A 21,511-nucleotide genomic window follows, 5' to 3' on the forward strand; every position below is an offset into this window, starting at 1 on the left:
ACGGAGTCCACTTAATCCGACGTGTTGGTCGGAGTCCACATAAAGCGCTACCCAGATAATAATATACACGGTGTATATTCGCCTGGAGTTAGTATAATACCGTTTTAGAACGGAGCTTACATTAACCGCTAGATGTATATATATATATATATATATATATATATATATATATATATATATATATATATAATTAAGGATCACTCTTCGGTCAAAAGGTGGAGAAAAAAGACAAAGTTGATGGCTACTTCATCTATTTATTGAAGGCGTTTCGCTTTCTTAATCAGAAAGCATCATCAGTTCATCTAAAAAGAACAATATGAAAAAACCACACAAGCATGGAAAAGTTGTTACATGTGTTACTTTAAAAAGATATGTAGCAGTCAGTGATAACAAAGTTGTAAAGACACTTAAGTAAATGGACATTATACGATTATGATGTACAAACAATAAATTGAACTAGATAAGTTAACAATTTGTTCAAACTCAGCACAGCAAAAAGAACATGTGGTTTTGTTTTTTTATATAAATGTATAAGTTAAAAAAAACATTAAAAAAGAGAATGAAAAATTTTATTTTTACTTTAGGTAGCATTATTATATTAATTAATATTGAAATTGAATAATTTAATGTATAATGAAATTACCACTCCTGGCTTCTTGAATGCTGCCGGTAAAATGGTGTTCAATAAAGACAATCACGCCATCAATGCAAAAGACAGTAAAAACCTTGAGGTCATTAATTATGACAGAACAGCAAGGTGAAATACCAACCCTAATGATAGAGCGGTTTATTTAAATTATAGGATGAGTTTGGGTGACAACCTGCTTGTAAGGAACCAATAAATGAAAGGAAAGGTGGTTAATAACATCAAATTTTCCCCATTGATCGGCTAAGAAAAAACAAACAAAACAAGTGAGGTCAAACCAAAAACTCATATATGTATCGTCAACGTTGTGTATGGTTAATCAGCCACAGGTGAAGATCAATTATAATTTCCAACAGTCCAAGGTTCATAACTTGGAGCTGCAAATAAAAAAAAAAGGATTCTATGAATCACATTAATTATATAACTGTATTGAACTATTTGTTTAAAAACAGCTAATACAAATCTGTGTATATGCAACACGAGACTAGGTCAACAGTAATGCAAGTTACATACGTGTAAGTTAATATAAGTAAGAAATATTCTGTATTCTATTTTATATTAAAATTATTTTATATGTTAATAAATATATGTGAATATGTAACTAGTGACTATGTCAAAAGTTACATAAGTTTAAGTTAATATAAGTAAGAAATATTTCTTTGTTTTTTTTATTTTATTTAAATTTATTATTTATATGTTTATATGTATTTAGTTATTTAATAAGAAAATATGAAAATATGGTAAACCTGTACACCTTAAATGACAATGATAAAGTAAATAGCTTGTTAAGGCTAATTCTGCAATATCAAAGCATGATATATTTGGCTCAAGGTACTGATGTCTGTTCCCTTGTTAAGAGCATTCGGGTGTTTAAGTATTGAACACATTTCCAAAAACTGTCTTTTGACGAGATTACGTTCTGTGCCAAGAATCTTAACTTCATTAAAGTCTATCTTATGCTTGGTATCAATAGCATGCTGGGCAAGAGCACAAGTATGTTTAGATAAATTAATGTCACTACGATGAGTAGTAAGGCGCCCTTTCAATGATCTCCCAGTCTGACCGATATAACATGAGTCACACTCAGCACAAGGTATGTGATAAATGGTATTAACTTGTTCCAGAAGAGACAAGGGTGTTTTAGTTTTTGAAAACAAATTTCTAACAGTATTAGCATTTTTAACAGCGATTTTCACAGGTATGTTATTTTGTTTATAAAGTTTAATAAGTTTCTCAGTAACTTGAGGAAAGTAAGTTAAAGATGAATAATGGGTAGTAGGAGTCCCAAGATCAGTATCAGGCAGAACAATGCCATTAATTGAATTATTAGATATTATTCTAAGTTGGTCACCGTTGGGTATGTCATCTAAAGAGGAGGGAGCCATAGCTTTGTAAGTAAAGGTATTTATTAATGAGAGAGGATGGGTAGGAATTCTCAATTAGAATACTTCTTAATAATTGAAGTGGGTCCCTTCGATTAATCGGATATGTCAATCTATTTAGCCGACAGCTTAAAGCTTTAATTAAGTTTAGTTTATATTTGAAAGGATGACAAGAATGGTAGTTGAGAAACCTATTAGAGGCTATCGGTTTCCTATATCAACTTGTGGATGTGTTATCTCCCATTCTAATGAGACGCATGTCTAAGAAGGGAATACTATTGGTGACAGGGTCCTCCAGTTCAGCAGTGAACTGTAAGTGAGGATCAAACTCATTAAAGATAGACAAGGTGGCCTGAATCTTGTCTGGGGGTAAGGCTAATAATAAATCATCCACATACCTCTTAATAAAAGAGATTTGAAAATCAAAAAGACCCAAACGGTCAGATACCAAATCATCCAGTACAAAGTTGACTAGGATAGGTGAGATTGAGGAACCCATAGGTGTGCCAAATATTTGAAGATAATATTTGTCATCAAAGACCAAGAAATTAGTGTCAAATATATATGTATGTATATATAATTAAAAACGGAACGGAAAAGTTATTCCGCATGCTACATAGAATGTTCGAAAGAGGACTAAATGGAGAAGAAATACCTGCGGAATGGACACAAGCATACATCACATCCATACATAAGAAAGGAAACAGGAAAAAATGTGAAAACTATAGAGGAATTAGTATAATATCGTCGGTAGGTAGACTTTACGGGAAAATTATTAAAGAAAAACTAGAAACTGAAATAATAGGAAAAATTGGAGAAGACCAAGCAGGGTTCACAGTAGGAAAACCATGCCTAGATCATACGTACACATTAGAACAACTGATAGAGAAGAAAATGGCAAAAGGTAGACCAGTCCATCTGACCTTTGTTGATCTAAAGAAAGCATATGACTCAATACCTAGAGTCAAATTATGGGAAGCAATGAATGATCTCGGAATTTGACAAACACTAATAAAAGCAGTTAAAGCACTCTACAAAGAAAACAAAGTAGCTATTAAAGGTGGAAATAAAGCCTACAATCCATTTAAGACGACAAAAGGACTTCTACAAGGCTGTGCTACGTCCCCTACTCTGTTTAAAATATTCTTGGAAAACACTCAAACCATGGAGGAGAAAGTGCGAAGGAATGGGCATACCAGTAAGAGACGAATACCTATACACCTTAAGTTTTGCCGACGATCAAGTAGTCATCGCACAAGATGAAGAACACCTCAGCTTTATGCTTAGAAAACTAGAAGAAGAATATAAAAACAACGGAATGGAAATAAACTTAGAGAAAACCGAATACCTAACAACAGAAAACAAGGATATGAGAAACCTAGAGATAGACAAGGGAAGACAAATAAATGGAACAGATAAATTCAAGTATTTAGGAACCATAATATCGAACCAGGGAACAACAGAAGATAATATAAACAACAGACTGAGACAAACAAGAAACTGTATAAGACAACTAAACTCAGTGTTGTGGGATAAGAACATTACGATAAAGACAAAAAAGAGAATATATAATACCCTGACAAGAAGTATCCTGACATATGGGTCCGAAAACTGGACAATAAACAAGAGAAATAGAGGTAGAATAAGAGCAGTAGAAATGGAGTTCCTGAGGAGCAGCTGTAGACTTACAAAAAGAGACAGAATTGAAAACGCAGAGATTAAGCGGAGAATGGGAGTGCAATCAGACATAATCGACTATATAGAGGAGAAGAGACTATCCTGGTACGGCCACGTCAGAAGAGCGGACAGAGGACGCTGGATAAACAAAATCACAGAATGGAGCCCGATTGGAAGAAGAAAGAGAGGAAGACCCCGAAGTTCATTCAGAGATGAAATCGACGAGGCTATGGAGAAAAGAACCCTGCGAGATGGAGACTGGAATAACAGGGAAAATTGGAGAAAACGGTTGAGTGAAGGAAGACAGTGAAAACTGTGGAAATCCTTAGTAGTAGTAGTAGTATATATATGTATATACATTTTCTATATCTTTCTTTCTTTCTCCCTTTCCTTTTACCCTATCAGGGTGTCGGATTTGGGCTAGCTATTTTAATTTCCATTTACCCACCTCTTTCATTCTTTTCTGTTTCCTGCCATTATTTCCAATTCCTCGAGTGATTTTTGCTTAAGTTTTCCCGCCTCTACTACTTGCTGTATCCATTTTTTTCTTGGTCTGCCTCTTTTTCTTTTTCCGATGTTTTTTGCTTCATAAACTTTTCTTGGATTGCATCCTCATCAGATGCCCATACCAGTTCATTTGTCTCTTTGCTTAATCTATCCCATTTTGTCTTTCCAACTATCCTTCTTAGATGTCTCATCGCAATTGCGTTTATCCTGCTTTTATGTTTTTCCGAATTGTCCAGTTTTCACTTGCATAGAGCACAGTCGGTATCACTATTGTATTATATATTTTTATTCTTGTTTCTCATGCAAGTTCTCTTTTTCCTATTATTGGGGCTAACGTATAATATAACTTGTTTGATTTCTTTGCTCTATTTATTATTTCCCAGTCTATTTTTCCGTAATTAGTTATTATACTTCCCAGGTATTCGTAAGTTGTTACTATTTACAATTCTGAGTTTTTACATTTTATCTTTATTTGATTATTTTCCTTATCTCCTTTGCCGCTGATTACCATTTTCTTACCTTTTTCTTCGTTTATCTCCATTTTTAGTTTTTTATTTGTTCTACCCATATATCCATTAGTTTCTGCATTTTATTCTCTGAATCTGCTATTAGTACTATGCCGTCTGCATACATTAAGAACTCTATTGTTACCGGTTGTAATCTGCGGTAACCTATTATTGTCTGTAGTTGATTGGTTCTGACTCTAGTATTTCTTATCAATTCGTTCATTACTATTATAAATAGCAAAGGGCTGAGACTATCTCCTTGTTTAATCCGTCTCTTCCAACTAAATACTTTCGATCTTTCCCCTGTTATTTGTACCCTTCCTTTTACCTCTTTGTAAGTACTTTCTATAATTTTTATCAAAGCATTAGGTACGTTTATTTTTCATAAGCATTTCCCTATAATATGTCTTTCTATCGTGTCAAATACTGCTCTTAGGTCTATGAGCATTATCTATATCAGAAAGAAAATATGTGGGTCCAGTGGACGTAAATAAATCAAAAGGGAGCCCATATTGCAGTGTAAGATTGTGAGACATTGTTTAGCAGGATCTAGATCTATCAGTACGTGCCATGGGTGGGTGGATGCACAGATTTTCATTGGCTGGTTCACATCATGTTTCCTACCTCATGCCAAAGAATTGGAAGGCCGAAATGTTCTTATGGGTGACAATTTGTCATTATATTTTACCAACGATGCGCTGCGTTTGTGCGAGGAAAATAACATAGCCTTTGTTTCTCTGCCTAGGAATTAAACACACCTAACTTAGACTTTGGATTTTTTAGAGCATTCAACACTTCATGCAGTGCCATTAGGCAGGATTTAATATATTTTTAAAGTAACTGAAATTGTTCCCTTAGATCCAGAAAGAGTTTTTAAAAAAGTTCCAGAAAATGATTATATCGATAAAAACGCTGTTCATGGTTATATTAATTATAGTGGATTAATAAGGTTCTCAGCTACACCTTCCAAACGAAACGTTAAATGACAAAGAGCTAAAGTGGAGCTAGGTACAAATATAGCTGCCACTTATGGGTTGACAAGTTCAGATGGCGAATTTGAATGATCCTTAGATGACAAATCTGGCAAAAAAAATTCTAAGGAAACAGATGATGAAACGGAATATATTTGTGCAAATCAAAAAAATTTTATCAAGGGATGTTACTTGTTGATAAAGATAATAAAAAAAAGTCGACAAAAGTCAATATACAGGTATATTTCTATAATACAGGATTTTTAATGCTTAATCTTCACAAATTGAATAATCAATTTATTATGCTATAAAACTTTCGAGCAAAGACTCGAACTTTTTGAGTTAATAGTATTTTAACTTGCATTTATTGTTGTCCCTGGGATTTTTTTAATTTCTCCAAATTAATTTAAAATGCACTTCTCGTATGCCCAAATAAAATTTATACGACAGTACGTATGCGATGTGTGTATTATTTCTTGTTCTCTAAAAATATTAAGAGTTTAAGCAATGACCAATTTTACCTATAAGACTTATAAGACCTCTAAGACTTATAGACCTATACGACTTACACAGTGTTAAAAATAAAATTATCAATTTAGTCCTAACCTACGGTATATAAAAAGAAAAGTTTGAAATTAAAAACTGTTTTTAATATGCAACTACGTCCTTCTAATTAAAAAAAATTTGCAAGTTTTATACCCAAGATTATTTTTATGTATTACAAATACTTAGGTTAACTCTTCCATTTCTATAAAAAATGGTAAGCAAATTTTCAGAAAACCAAATACCTTAAAAATCCAATGCACATTGAAGAGTTAATAACATTTTTTTTACAGGAATGGAAGGGTTACCATATTTCAAATAAAATTAAGAAAATTTTTGTTCAGTATCGGTAATTTGAGAAACAATTTTTTTTTTAATTAAAAGTATATAATTTTTTTATTTTTAGTATTAAATTTTTTTAAGGTTTTTATTTAGCAGTATATTTTAATATTTATGCAACAATCACTAACGAACTGATTTAGTATAAAGTATGTATTAAATTAAATTACAGTATGGATAAAATGTTAAAATTATACAATCCATTTACGTACCTTGCGTCAGGTGCTGTGTTGTATGCCTTGACCACCATATCTGTGAAAGCCTGCCTTTGAAGAATCACGCCCCAGTTGTCTCCAGGTAACCAAGATTGATTGGTCTGTTTTACACCTCTTTCCTTCCAATAGTTTCCACGCTTAAAGCTGTAGTAGTAAAATAAAGCTCCTACGACCACAGCCACTAATATTATTTGCAACATGTTGGTTGTGACTAAAAAATATTTAAAAAGTATTTAGTGTACCAGTCATTACACTGTTTCATACGTGTCAGTTGCGGACAAAACGATGGTAGGGATTCCTCCTACCGAGGTATTCCCCCCGATACTACATACAGTCATAAATATTTATATATACCTATATATATATATATATATATATATATAGGTTAAAGATTATTTTCACAATATATATATATATATATATATATATATATATATATATATATATATATATATAACTGTTTTGGATGGGTTGGAGTCAATAAAAGGGCTATTGGTTAACTATTTTTTTTATATCTCGAGCTTTCAATTATGTTTACAATTATTATCAAGAGCTAAAAAGACAAAATATCTTACAAGGTTGAACTAGAAAGAAAAAACAATTTTTGTTAACTTACTAAATAAAAATTAGTTTAGTAAATAAAAATTGCTGCTAATACATTTTAAAAATAATTAATATAAAAATGTCCTAATCTAATAAATGCTTCTCTGATAAATAAGTTAAAATAGCAACCAATTACAAATAAGCCTCAATGTCATAAATGCCAACATAAAATTTTTATTTTTGACAATTATATTGCCAAAAATAAAATTTCGTTTAAACATTCTTTTTTGTTTAGTAACAAAAAAGAAGAAGATTTATTCACCGTTGACAGATGTCTGAAAAAATGTAACAGATATATGGAGAATTAAATATGACATTTTACAAGTTTTATATATAAATCATAAAGAAAGAATATAATTATAAATTTTGCTTAGATTTTGAATTTCTGATCTTTTGTCTAAATTATTATCACTTTTGCTAATACAAACCATTTCCAAAAAAGTCCTTTTAAATTTATTACTTTCATTACATAAAATTTTAATGTTATTAAAATCCATAATATGGTCTTTATTGATTACATGCTCTGCCAAAGCACAAGATAGTTTTTTAATTCTGCAATCACTTTTGTGAGAAATAATGCGATTTGAAAGATTTCTTCCGGTCTCACCAACATATTCACAAGTACTTCTTTTATATATATATATATATATATATATATATATATATATATATATATATATATATATATATATATATATATCTCCTCTCCCCCATTATTATTCAATCTATATTCAGAGCATAATATGAACCTAGCGCTAATTGATATACACGAAGGAATATGTATAAATGAATAACAACTACACAACATAAAATACGCTGATGAGTGATGACACTGTCGTTTCTGCAGACAGTTTGGAAGTTTTTAACATTAAAAAAAAAAAAAACTTAACACATGGTTATAAGCGAAAATTGGACAACACCGGGAAAATTATTAGTTAGCCAATAACCTATATCACAAATACCACAAATTAAGAAAGATACAGGGTGTTAAATTGCAAATTTAAAATTTTATTTTCCGCTATAACTTTTATGTTTGTAAACATTTCTGTATAAAAATTTACAACTAAGTACAATTATAATTTGATGCACACGTTGATGTAACTGATAGAGGGCGCCACATATGTGGTATAAATTTGCACTTAACTTTTTTTCTCTTTAAGCTAGCTGTATTTGGGACAAAAGATATTAAAGATACATTATTTTAACAAAAAAAAGGTATAACTGTAATAACTTCTGAACTTAACAGTTTTCGAGATAATCGCATTTTACAAATCAGCTGCATAATTCTGATTTAAGGCAATTACTTCAGGCAACGAAGAAAAAATAGACATAAACATTAATACTTCTGAATTTTGGTATAAAATACCTTTAGCTAAAGTTATTAGTTAACGAAATATTAAATATAAAATAAATGTATCACCAGCATAATTAATAATAGGATTTGACAAAATAACAGAAAAAAATAGGATTTTACAAAAAACATTTTATGTTTTATGTTAAATTAAAGTCATAATCAAAACATTTTGTTTACAAACCAAATTAGGAAATAGTTAAACTAAATAACATAACTTTTTGTTAAAGTAAGTGTTCGATATGTACACCATTTTCTTTATTTCATTTGTCAATATATTCCATAAAAGATCGCCTCATATTAAATAGCATCATTGGTTCGAAAGAAACTGCTGCAGTATTTATTTCTCCCATAGTTGGTTGCGAATGTTTATGGGATTCTTACAGACACGTTGTTTTAATGCTCCCCATACACCAAAATCAAGCGGATTAAATTCTGGGCTACGTCGTGGCTATAATGTATAATGGATGAATATATTCTTTTGGATACATATCCAAATCTTATGGTATATTATGGAACTACATCTTATTTGTCGCAGAGGTTAAATAATGTATTAAACTGTGATGTACCTCGTTCATTGGTTACTTATATACACACGGAATAACCTATCGATGACATTACTTATTTATATGATTACGTTACAGCTTATGAGTAACTATAATTACATCTCGAATAAATGGACTATTATGATTTACTAACGAACTAATATTATGCTGAACTAAATTGCCGGTGTTTACTATATTTATAACAATATCGGTTATTAGGCCAACGATGATGTTTTTGTAGAAATCCTGAGTCTTTAAGATTAGATTTGTAGCAAAAGTATTATGAAACAAGACACATATGTGTTATTCAATACCTGTGCTCTAGTTTCTATTTGTCCTAATAAAAATGGTTAAACAATTTACGTAATCAATAATAAGTATTCTTTTCGGATTTTTTATGAATTAAATAATTATATCAATATCTCACCACATTACCAAGGAATATGGCTACCACGACCAATCCAACGTTCAGAAAAGTTGTATTTAAGTATGTTCTAACTGCCTTCTCTCTAGAATGTGGTGGTGTACCATCTTTCATAAACCACATATTTTGGGTTGTCAGCATTTTACAATAGAGAAAAATTAATACAACGCCATTATAGAAACTAAAGTTAAATTGTACATGATGACGGCCAACGTCTGAATAAGGACACGGCACCTAAAGAAGATTAAGAATCTTTTCTCCAATAAGACATTTAACACCCATAACAAAGCATTTTGTGATGTTACATTATCATCTTTGAGTTGTTTTAATAAGAATTAACTATGAATTATGCTTATCTACAGGTATTCAGTGCTTTACCGCACAAATATCAAACTAAGAATTATTATACAGCTGACTTATATAAAATGCGATTATCTCGAAAACGGTTGAATTTTCAGGTTGCTAACAGGTATACTTTTTCTTTGTAAAAATAATTTATCTTTAATATTTTTTAACACAAATAAAGCTAACTTAAAGAGCAAAAAAGTTAAGCGTAAATTTATGCCACACATATGGCATATGTGGCGCCCTCTATTAGTTACATTAAAGTATGTATAAAATCATTATTTATTCTACTTAAAAGCATTTAACTGTACATTTTTGTCAAAAAATATTTACAAACGTAAAAGTTATAGCGAAAAATAAAATTTTAAATTTCCACTTTAATACCCTGTATCTTTCTAAATGTTAACATTTTATTAAAACAAGTTGGCTTAAATCATAATATTTTAAAGTGCAGAATCTACGGTTTCTGTTTGTACAATTACTTAAGGACCACCCTATATATATATATATATATATATATATATATATATATATATATATATATATATATATATATATATATATATATATATATATATATATATATATATATATATATATATATATATATATATATATATATATATATATATATATCGGTCGCCGTTTTTCGCATCCTGATTTCCAGCATTTCTGTAGAAGCAATCTTCAGTTTTTAAATCTCTGGCAGTCATTGCATCTTCGACATCTCTCCGTTGCCGTCTTGGTCTCTATCCTTTTTTCTTTTTTTCTGATCTATTTTCAGGCATTTTCTGCAGGTGTTTATCCCAGTTTAGTCTTTGGTTTCGATAGAATATATTATGCCTTGATATAAATATATATATATATATATATATATATATATATATATATATATATGTATATATATATATATATATATATATATATATATATATATATATATATATATAGTGTGACCCATTTAGATTGAAAACACCTCTATAAAATTTGAAGTTGTTAACCGATTTTAACCAATTTTTTTTTAATGTCATGTAATAAAAGGTCTATTGCGGGACAAAATATTTAGTTAAATTTTCAGGGCATTCTACGATACTTTTTCTTCGTCGAAAATAGGGGAATTTGTATTAGCGATTTTTTATTAAAAAAATTTCTAAGCCACTGGATTTAGAGTGGCTTAAAAAAGCTATGACGAAAATTTCATTAAAATATATTTATTAATAACAAACTTATAACAACTTAAAATTTTAAAACTCACTAAGAAAAAAACACCCTGTATTAACGTTAAAAAAAACACTCTGTATTAACAGAAACATGGAAACATAATTTTAGTTTAAATCTTAGTTGTCTCTACCAATCCACCATCTAATTGGATACATTTTTTGTAGCGTTTATGAATATTTCTAATTACATTTCTTAGTTGTTGGGAAGTAATCTCTGCACATGCCTGTCGAATTCTTGCACAAAGTTCGTTTACGTCTCTTGCACGAGTTTGGTAAACTTTTTGTTTGATAACTCCCCAGAGAAAGAAGTCTAAAATTGTGAGATCTGGAGATCTGGGTGGCCAATCTATCAACGGACTACCCCGGTCTATCCAACGGTCCGGAAAATTTTCATTTAGCCATTGCTTCACGGTTCCGGAAGAATAAACAGAACACCTATCTAACTGAATATACAAATTTAATCGTTAATTAATTGGGAGCTCATGAATAGCATCCCACAAGTCGGTGTTTAAAAATTCTAAAAAGTTCTGTGAGTTCAAGTTTTCTTTAAGAAAGAAAGGACCAATAACTCGCTCGTTTAGTATACCACACCAGACATTGATTTTTTGAGAATACTGGCTTTTACAGTTTATTACCCAATGGGGATTATCTGCTATCCAATAGCGACAATTCTGTGATGATACTACTCCATTTGTAGTGAAAGTGGCTTCGTCGGTAAACAACACGTTTTTTAGAAAATTCATATTGTTTAAATATTCCCTTTGGGCCCATAAACAATATTCTGAACGTTTTGCTTCGTCGCCTTCGTGTAATGTGTGTAAGAATTTTAGTTTGACAGGTTTAATATTATTTACCTTAAGACATCGCCGAATACTCTCTCGAGGCACATTCAAATATAAACTGGCATTCCTTAACCTGGCATTAGTGTTATTTATGAAATGATCTAAAATGATTTGATCATTTCCTCTTCTCCTTTGTAACGGGTTATTTTTTAAAATTAGTTTTGATACTGCACCATATTCATTAAATATTCTATTTATTTTGTTTACCGTACCGCAGCTAATATTAGGAGGATCCACATGTCTGTCATTAAATATTGTACAAACTTCCCTGGCCCTTCTATTGTTATCTCCAAGAAGACGTAAAATTTCAATTTTTTCTCTCAAACTTAATCTTGCAGCCATGACACAAGATATTATTAAAAGAATATGAAGTAAATATTGTTGCAGATAGTATGCATAAAATGCTAGCACTGAAATTTGTATGCCACAAATAATGTCAAACAGTAATATCGTTGTCATGGCAACTGAGATTTAAGTTGTAGCATGTAAAGTTAATAATAATGTAAGTGCATTACTTGCATTAAATTTTTATGCTATTTTAAACATTTTTTGTCTAGTAGTGGTTTATTATTAAAATTATTTAAAAAATAATTAGTTTTATGGTTATCTGTTGATACAGGGTGTTCTTTTTTGACTCGTAGCTTAGTGAGTTTTAAAATTTTAAGTTGTCATAACTTCGTTATTAATAAATATATTTTAATGAAATTTGTGTCATAGCTATTTGAAACCACTCTAAATCCAGTGGCGTAGAAATTTTTTTTAATAAAAAAATCGCTAATACAACTTCTCCATTTTCGACGAAGAAAAAGTATCCTAGAATGCCTTGAAAATTTAACTAAATATTTTATATTTTGTCCCGCAATAGACCTTTTATTACATGACATTGAAAAAAAAAATTGGTTAAAATCGGTTAACAACTTCAAATTTTATAGAGGTGTTTCCAATCTAAATGGGTCACACGGCATACCTGATAATTCACTATAATGTGTGTGCTGCGTCTATTTTTTTTCTTTTTACAAACCATTTAAGGGTATTTTTAAAAAATTTAGCATAAGGGCTACTGGTGCCCTAAGGGTGTTACTTATGACGTTAACATGCAATGTTATTAGGTTATTTAAGTTAGGTTACAATTTTGTAAATTTTTACGATAAAGAACCTGCAAAAAACGGCATTACGATAGATCGTAAACAAAAAAAATTATCTTAGAGAAATTGCGGAAAATAAGGAAAATTCGATTTTTAGAAAAACGAACCCGGTTTAACTCTAATGTTCTTTTTCTTTTTGCTTGTCTCATATGACATTTTCAGTACATAAAAAAGACAAACAGTATAAAATCCTGGTTAATTTTTTTAATTCCGACTTTCTATTTAGAACTGCTAATTTTGATTGAATAAACCGGTACCTTTTATGTACTTTTAGTAGATAAAATCGCCTTTGTACACTTTTTGATATCCGGTCGATGGATAACATTTTATGTTAAAAATAAATGATTATAATAGAACGTTTATATATTTGGTTTTAAACTTTGTTTTGATTGGAAATTATTTGAATGCAAGTCACTAATAAATAAAACTAGTGTTATCTGTTGTCATTTTAATCCTGAACTAATATATGTATAAAGTAACATAACCTTGAGTCCCGAGCTTGCAGGGTCAAATTTGACTATTTTTATGTTATAAATTAAAATAAATTTGTACAGTAACAGTGACTTTGTAGGATAAGACTTACGGCTCTTGGAACGATTACATATCTGCCTACTTTAGTTTTCATGCTTCAAAAGTCACACGAGTAGCTTTCTATTATAAAAAATAAAAAAAATAACTTGACTACCAAATTAAGTCCCAACATCTGATGATTCTTTAAAAAAGCAAAAATGTTTTTCATAAATTTAACTAAAATAGTTTAAACATATTTTTATTATTATTAAGTATTATTTTTGTGTAGTAGGTACACGAGGTTTTAAAAGTCAAAAAGATTTTCTTATTTTTCCAACAAAAAAATCGCTAGTCATACATTTCAACCATAAATTAATATACTCACCTTTTGGTAAATATATAGTTCATAAACACAGAATAAATATTATATTACACCGTTACTTAAATTATCTACTAAAATAATAAAAATATGGTATGGAGTTAGTTTCTGTTTAACTGTGAGTTACCTCGTATCGCTGCACTATCAGAAACTGGAGAAAATCCACTCGCCTTCGTATATATATACACCAGAATTACCTGATATTATAAATGATATAAATATTATTGCTTTCAATGATATACTTTAAGATAAATACTTTTGATAACTTTGCATTAATTTTTTTTTATTCGAAACGGAAGTTTTGAAAGTATTTTAAACTATTACCATATTTTCGAAAGAGGTGGTGCTGTTATACTAATTGGTAATTTTTGTTTTTATATACAAACTGCGACAAATTGGAGTGCGAAAACTATAAAGGTATAGCACATTAGAAGTGGTCTTTAAAATACTTGCAAAAACTATTAAAATAAGATTAATTAAACATATAAACAAAATTATCGGAGAATACCAGAGATCAAAACTGTACTAGTTAAGTCTTACATCTCACTGAATACGTAGAACAGAGATACCAAGACAAACTAATTACAGGTGTGGCGTTCGTAGACCTAACCGCAGCGTCTGACACTGTCAATCATAGACTAATCCTTGAAAAGGTCAGACCAATAACAAGAGATAAAAAAATTTACAAGCGTCATAAAATCATTGCTTGAAAACAGGAGATTCTTTATCTCTTTTAAGATTAAGAGAAGCAGCTGATAGAACCAGAAGAATGGCCTAGCACAGGGTGACGTACTATCAGCCATGCTGTGTAACGTTTATATTAACGACCAATCAATCATTTAAGCTGCCGAGTACTTCCTGTATGCTGATAAACTTGCTTTGGTTGTACAGGACAGAACTTTCGAAGGGGTCGAAACCAGCCGTGAGGAAGCACTTTCTTCTTCTTTGTGTACCGTGTCCTTTCAGAACGTTGGTTACCATCATAGTTACTGCTTTCTGTATACTACCACCCTAAATACCATGGTTATATCAATACCATACCAATCTTGCAAGTTCTTCAACCAAGAAGTCTTTCTTTTTCCTGAACTGTGTTTGCCTGCTATTTTCCCCTACATATTATTTTGTAGCAATCTACATTTGAGACCTCTCATTACATATCCGAAGTACTCTAGCTCTTTCCTCCTGATGCTTTTTATAATCTTAATATACTTGCTGAGACTTTATAATATTGTGGAGTTCCGAATTTTCTTCACCCAAGAAGCGTCTAAAATTCTTTAATAGCACCACATTTCGAAAGCCTCAAGGCGATTTAGATCACTTTTATTCACAAACCTTAAATCCAAGACTCGATACCATTAAGTAGGTTCGAGAACACGTAGCAACGTAGCAGGCTCTGGCCTGCTCAATTCTGGATCTGATTTCCCCTCATACCGTTCGAGTATATCAGAAGAAACTAAGAGCTTAAAGATACAAAGATTACAGTAAAGAAAATGTTAAAGGAGGCAAGGAAACATTAAAGGAGGCTGGAGCTTGCGACAGACTGCTAGAAAATACAAAATTGCTTGTGGAATACAAAATAATAAATATATAAATATATAATATATAATGGTCAAAATAACAGTTAAGGCCTGAATGTCGCTGCTTTTCGAAAGAGCGTACCAGGCAATGTTTGGATCTATTTTTAACGAAACAGCATAACAGTAGTATAGTTAATAAAATGGATGCTAACAGTAAGCGCTCTCGAGCTGTAGTTTTGAAAGAGACAATAACGGGTTACTTTAAACATTTACGTCAGTCACTGCAAGATATCTCAGTAAATACCATTTTTAATTATGACGAAACAAACTTACAGGATGACTCTGGAAATAAAAAAAAATGTTATTTAGGCCTTGTACCTAATATGTACTCTAAACGAGCTCGGAATTTTAGAAAAAGAGCCTATAAGTCAGAAAGAAACGATGTGGGTTGAGTGGACCGAAAATAACCGAAAAGTAAATCGATGTTGCAGTGTAGCATTGAATTAGACGGATCCGATCCGTAATGCCAATTATAAGTCTCTGTCACCTAATACCTTGGACAACCTTCTATAAGAGGCTCTGGTCTGCTCAATTCTGTATCTGATTTCAACGTGACTCTGCGTTATAGTTAAACTGACATCCAAGGTAAATAATTTAATTAACTTGCTTAAGTACCATTTACATATATAGACGGTCTTATATTCTGTTGTTTACTTATTACGGGTATTTTGGTTTTCCGTATGTTCAGATCCAGACCTGCTTTCTAACAGCTCTCAATGACACTGTCAAGTAATGTTTGTAGATCTTCTTAAGTAGATATTAGGAGTACTGTGTCGTCCGCATATCGCAAATTAATGACGAATCCCCATTCATAATTATTCCTTCTTGTTTTTCAGAAAGTACATGTTCTAAAAATTCTTCCGGAGTAAATGTTAAAAATAGGGGCGACAAGAGGTGTCCCTGCCGTACTCCTATTTTAATATTAAGAACCTGTGATTCCAAACCGTCTACTAAAACTGATGTTGTTTGATTCTAATACAAATTTGCAGTTATGCAATTAACGTCTCTGTTATCCAAGCCAATGTCTCTTAATATAGAGTGCTTAACACGATCAAATGCCTTTTGGAAGTCAACAAAACAATAGTACATGTCTACAGATATATCTAGATATCTTTCAGTAAGTACTTTCATCCCAAACAATGACTCTAGATACGGCCATGTATTGAATTTTGAAAATTTTTTAATAAATGGCTTAACAAACTGATAGTTTCATAATCAACACATATTTTTGCGGTCGTCTGCTTAGGTAGAGCTATAAGTAATGAACTGGACCAATCATTAGGTAGGTGTCCGCTAGTATAAATCGTAAAAACCTTTTTTAGTTATTGCCTGTAAATTCTTCTTCTTCAAGTGCCCTGTCCGTTGCGAACGTTGGCTATCAACATGGCAATTCTGATCTTGTTTGCGGCGCTTCTGAATAGTTCGACCGATGTGAGCCCGAACCACTTCCGCAGATTTTGGACCCACGAGTGTCTTCTCCTGCCTGGCCCTCGCTTACTGTCTACTTTCAATTGCAGTAGAGGGTACTTATCGTGTCTTAATATGTGGCCTAGATATTCAAGCTTTCTTTGTTTGATTGTGCTCACGATTTCTTTCTCCTTTTCGATTTGGAGTACCTCTATGTTGGTGACATGTTCGGTCCCGGATATACGAAGAATGCGTCGGTACACCCACATTTCGAATGCTTCTAGTTTTCTCGTGAGCATCTTTGTCAGCGTCCAGGCCTCCATACCATATAGTAAGATCGGAAAAATGTAGCATTTAACTAGACGTAGTTTTAGGGGAAGAGACAAACCCTTGCTTATGAGGAGCTTTTTTATATTGTTAAATGCTGCTCTAGCTCGTTCTATTCTCGCCTTAATTTTTGTGACCTGTTCCCATTTTGCATTTACGTTGGTGCCAAGGTACACATAAGATTATACATGGTCGATTAGTATGTTACTTATCCGTAATTGTCGAGCAGGTTGTTGCTTTTTGCTTATCACCATCCACTTTGCCTTCTTGAAGTTGAGGCTCAGGCCGTATTCCTCACTAACTGAATAAACTCTCTCTATTATCTGTTGTAATTCGTCTATGGTACTGGCAAGGATCACCGTGTCGTCGGCATATCTTATATTGTTCGTTAACTCGCCGTTTATTTTTATGCCCACATTTGCATTTTCCATACATTTGTTAAATATTTCCTCGGAATAAATATTGAATAGGAGTGGGGATAAGATACACCCCTGACGGACACCTCTTTTGATCTGCACCCTTCCAGTGAGTTCGTTGCCAATTTTTGCTCTTGCTGTTTGACCCCAGTATAGGTTTGCCACAATTCGAATGTTCTTGTCGTAATTACCTGTCTTTCGCAGAATATCCATCAATTGTTCATGATTGACGTTGTCAAATTCTTTTATAAAATCCACAAAGCACAAATATACGTCCTTATCAACGTCTCTAAACCGCTGTATAAGCACCTGGAGAGAGAAAACTGCTTCTCTAGTTCCAAGTGCTTTCAGAGAACCAAACTGCGATATATCGATATTTGACTCACATTTATCATATATTCTTCTATGAATGATCTTAGTGAACGCTTTAGTGACATGATTGATCAAGCTTATAAGCCGGTAGTCATCACAGATCTAGGCATTTGGTTTCTTAGGGATTGTAATAAATGTTGACTGTAGCCAGTTCTCCGGGATTTTACCGCTATTATATATGTTGTTAAAAAGTACAACTAGATTATCAAGGAACTGTTTGTCTGATTTACATAGGATCTTTAATATTTCGCAGGGTACATTGTCCGGACCTGTTGACTTATTGTTTTTTAGTGCTGCAATGGCATTTTTTATCTCCGATTTAAGGATTGAAGGACCTGTTTCTCCTTCTCCATATAGGTGATCATCAGTCCTGTCAGATGCAAATAATTTTTCTATGTATGATTTCCATATTTCTAAGATCGTTGATGGCTCCGCGATAAGATTTTCATCGCTATCTTTTATGCTGTTGGGTGACTTATTGAATTTCCTCTTGTTTGTCATTGATTTTATTTTTTTGTGCATATTGTAACTGTGGTATTTCCGTTCGTATTGTTCTATTTCCCTGCATTCGCTGGAAAACCATTTTTCTTTGGCTTCTCGAATTTTCGTTCTTATGATTTTGTGGATCTGCTGGTATTTTTCTCCATTTTTATTCTTGAATTAACGTCTTTCATCCATCATATTCATTATCTCAGCAGACATCCATTTTTCTTCTACTGTCTGTCATGCTTTAATAGAGTCGCGCATGTTGTTTGGATTGCTTTCCTCGATTTATCCCATCTCTCTATTATGTCCGACGTGTTCTCGTTAATGTCGTTTATTTTCTTACCAAGTTGTTCTCGTACTTTTATTTCGGTTTCTGGGTTAGAGAGTTTCTTAATATCAATTGTGTTTAAATTATATCTTTTCTCGAGCCGTTTTACTCTCATGACCATTCTGCATACCATGAGATTGTGATCCGTAGGAACATCGGCACCAGGGTACATTTTTGATGATTTTATCATGTTTTTATATCTTGTTGGTACTGCTATATAATCTATCTGATTCCTTATGATGTTGTCAGGTGAGTCAGCGGGGGATTTCCATGTGTAAAGTCGACGTTTGGGGAGCTTGAAGAGTGTATTACTTAACAGCAGGTTATATTCCTGGCAGAAGCATATAAGTCGATCACCTCCATCGTTTCTCTCCCCTAAGCCGAAGTTTCTCACGATCTCATTCACCTTGCCTCTGCCAACCTTTGAATTGAAATCTTCCATCACTATTGTTACTTCATGTTTTTTTGTCATTTTCATCAGGCTTTCCAGTTGTTCGTAGAATTCTTCGCTGGTTGCCTCATCTTTATCTGACGTTGGCGCGTATACCTGTAATATGTTAATATCCACCGGTGTTGCTCGAATTTGTAAAAGCATTATTCTATCTGAATGGAGAGTGAAACATTTTACTGCCGAATTAATATGTGGAGCAACTAATAATGCGGTGCCGTTTCTGTGATGTGTTGTGTTGTTTCCAGCATATTAAACTTTATATCCAAGTATATCGCATTGTCCAGAGTTCTGCCAGCGTGTTTCACTAATTCTCAATATATCAATTTTTAATCTGTTCATCTCGTTTACAATGTTATGAGTTTTGCCGCTCTCGTACATACTTCGTACATTCCAAGTTCCAATCCTTAGGTGTTGCGGACTTGCTTCCTTTTTTAGGCTGTAGGGATTTCGCTGGCTGACGACCTGGGAGGCCCTACTATTTGGTTGTGTGCATCCTTCCCTGCCGGGTCTTGGGATCCGATCACCATGATCAGTAATGTTTTTGTTATCGTAGTGTATTGCCATGATAACTATTCTAGGAAATTCTTATGGGGTGGTTTTCCGTTGCCTTTCCCATCGCAGTACCACAACTTTTAAACTGCTCCAGTCATGCTTGTAGTAGTCCAGTTTCAAGCAGATCCAGGATCATTTCCTCTGCGCCTTGAGCTGGTACTGATGATCGCTGCTGCGTTCACTTCGATCAGGGAATCACTCGGTAATCACTCGGTGAAATTTTCGCCATATCTGGCTACCCTCACTTAGTTTAGCCTGCAGACCAATGCAGTTGCCCGGGGTGTGTCACGTGGAGCTATAAGTGAGAGTTAGGTGTCTTATGAGGACCAGTTATCTAGAACCATCTCCCGTCTGATGGCCCAAAGACCTCTGACTGATATCGTAAAACATTTTGAGATAGGACGTCTGAGGTGGATAGAGCATATAATGCGGATGGACGACAATATTTTATACTTGTCACAGGGGCGTACTAGAAAATTTTTATACTTGTATATTAGATAATTTTTTAAGGAATTTTCTACATGCTACAATATGGACTCTGCAGTAGAGTACAAAGAACCCAAAAACGCCTCTAAAAATTATTTTAGGATCGGAGATAGTCAAACCACTGATAACTTGAAAAATTTTGTCATGATGCCAGAGTTGACAAAATTCTAAAGATAGTTAAGAAAATAAAAGGTCACAATGGTTGTCCATCTACTTTGAGGTGCTGAACATATGCATTGAATTACCGCAGAAATCAATATAAGTCTAGGATGGCTCAAGAGAAATTTAAAATATACGACTTTGAGATTGAACATCAAAGGAGTGCTCAGCATCACAATACCAATACTCTTAGAGCTTGTCCGGAAGACTGCAGACACTCTAACAACGCAAAAGCAAGAGAACTAGCAGTTATAGCAAATTAAATAAGGGCTAAGATTGGACCAGAATATTATTGGAACCCTCCTATTTTTCAATTTAAATAACTTGCGAATAAAGAGATTGGATTATTTTTATTTACTATGGAGGAAGAAAAATGGTCAATCCACATTAAGTAAGATTTTCGACAAGAGCGAAATAGTTAAAAATTATAGTTAGTTAGAAATAGTTAAAAGTTAATAGACACAAGATGACTCGCTAGAAATAGTTAATGGCATCTTATACCGTATGTGAGAAAGCTATGATGTGAACTAAAGTCAAGCTCAATTTATCCTCCCAAAGAAAAGAGTAGAAAAGCTGCTACTGGAAGGTCACGATGGTATCTCTTGAGGAAAAAAAACAATATGTCAGCGAAACAGCGAAAATAAGAAGTCGCTTATATTGGGTCAAGATTTGATCTTGAGCATTGGTGCCTTGAATACACAGAATATACGGCTGGTAAGGGATATAACACGCGGGACCAATGCTAAATAGGTACAGTATCCGATAACCATACTCAATATCTTCGAAGTGTCGTTAATTGG

At 32.6% G+C, this 21,511-nt stretch overlaps 1 protein-coding gene across 1 annotated transcript in view; it reads right to left on the reverse strand.

The window, feature by feature from the left end:
- Positions 1 to 14,305, reverse strand: part of LOC140450892 (cytochrome P450 9e2-like) — a 59,611-nt gene extending 45,306 nt beyond the window's left edge. The window contains exons 1-2 of the mRNA XM_072544574.1: positions 14,157 to 14,305; positions 6,784 to 6,997 (exon numbers count right to left, since the gene is read on the reverse strand). Coding sequence (XP_072400675.1) covers positions 6,784 to 6,986 — 203 coding nt within the window. The 5' untranslated portion in view covers positions 6,987 to 6,997; positions 14,157 to 14,305. The remainder of the gene's footprint in view (positions 1 to 6,783; positions 6,998 to 14,156) is intronic.
- Between the last annotated feature and the right edge of the window lie 7,206 nt (positions 14,306 to 21,511).

Source organism: Diabrotica undecimpunctata, chromosome 1 (genome assembly GCF_040954645.1).
Source record: "Diabrotica undecimpunctata isolate CICGRU chromosome 1, icDiaUnde3, whole genome shotgun sequence".
Classification (NCBI taxonomy): Eukaryota; Metazoa; Arthropoda; class Insecta; order Coleoptera; family Chrysomelidae; genus Diabrotica; species Diabrotica undecimpunctata.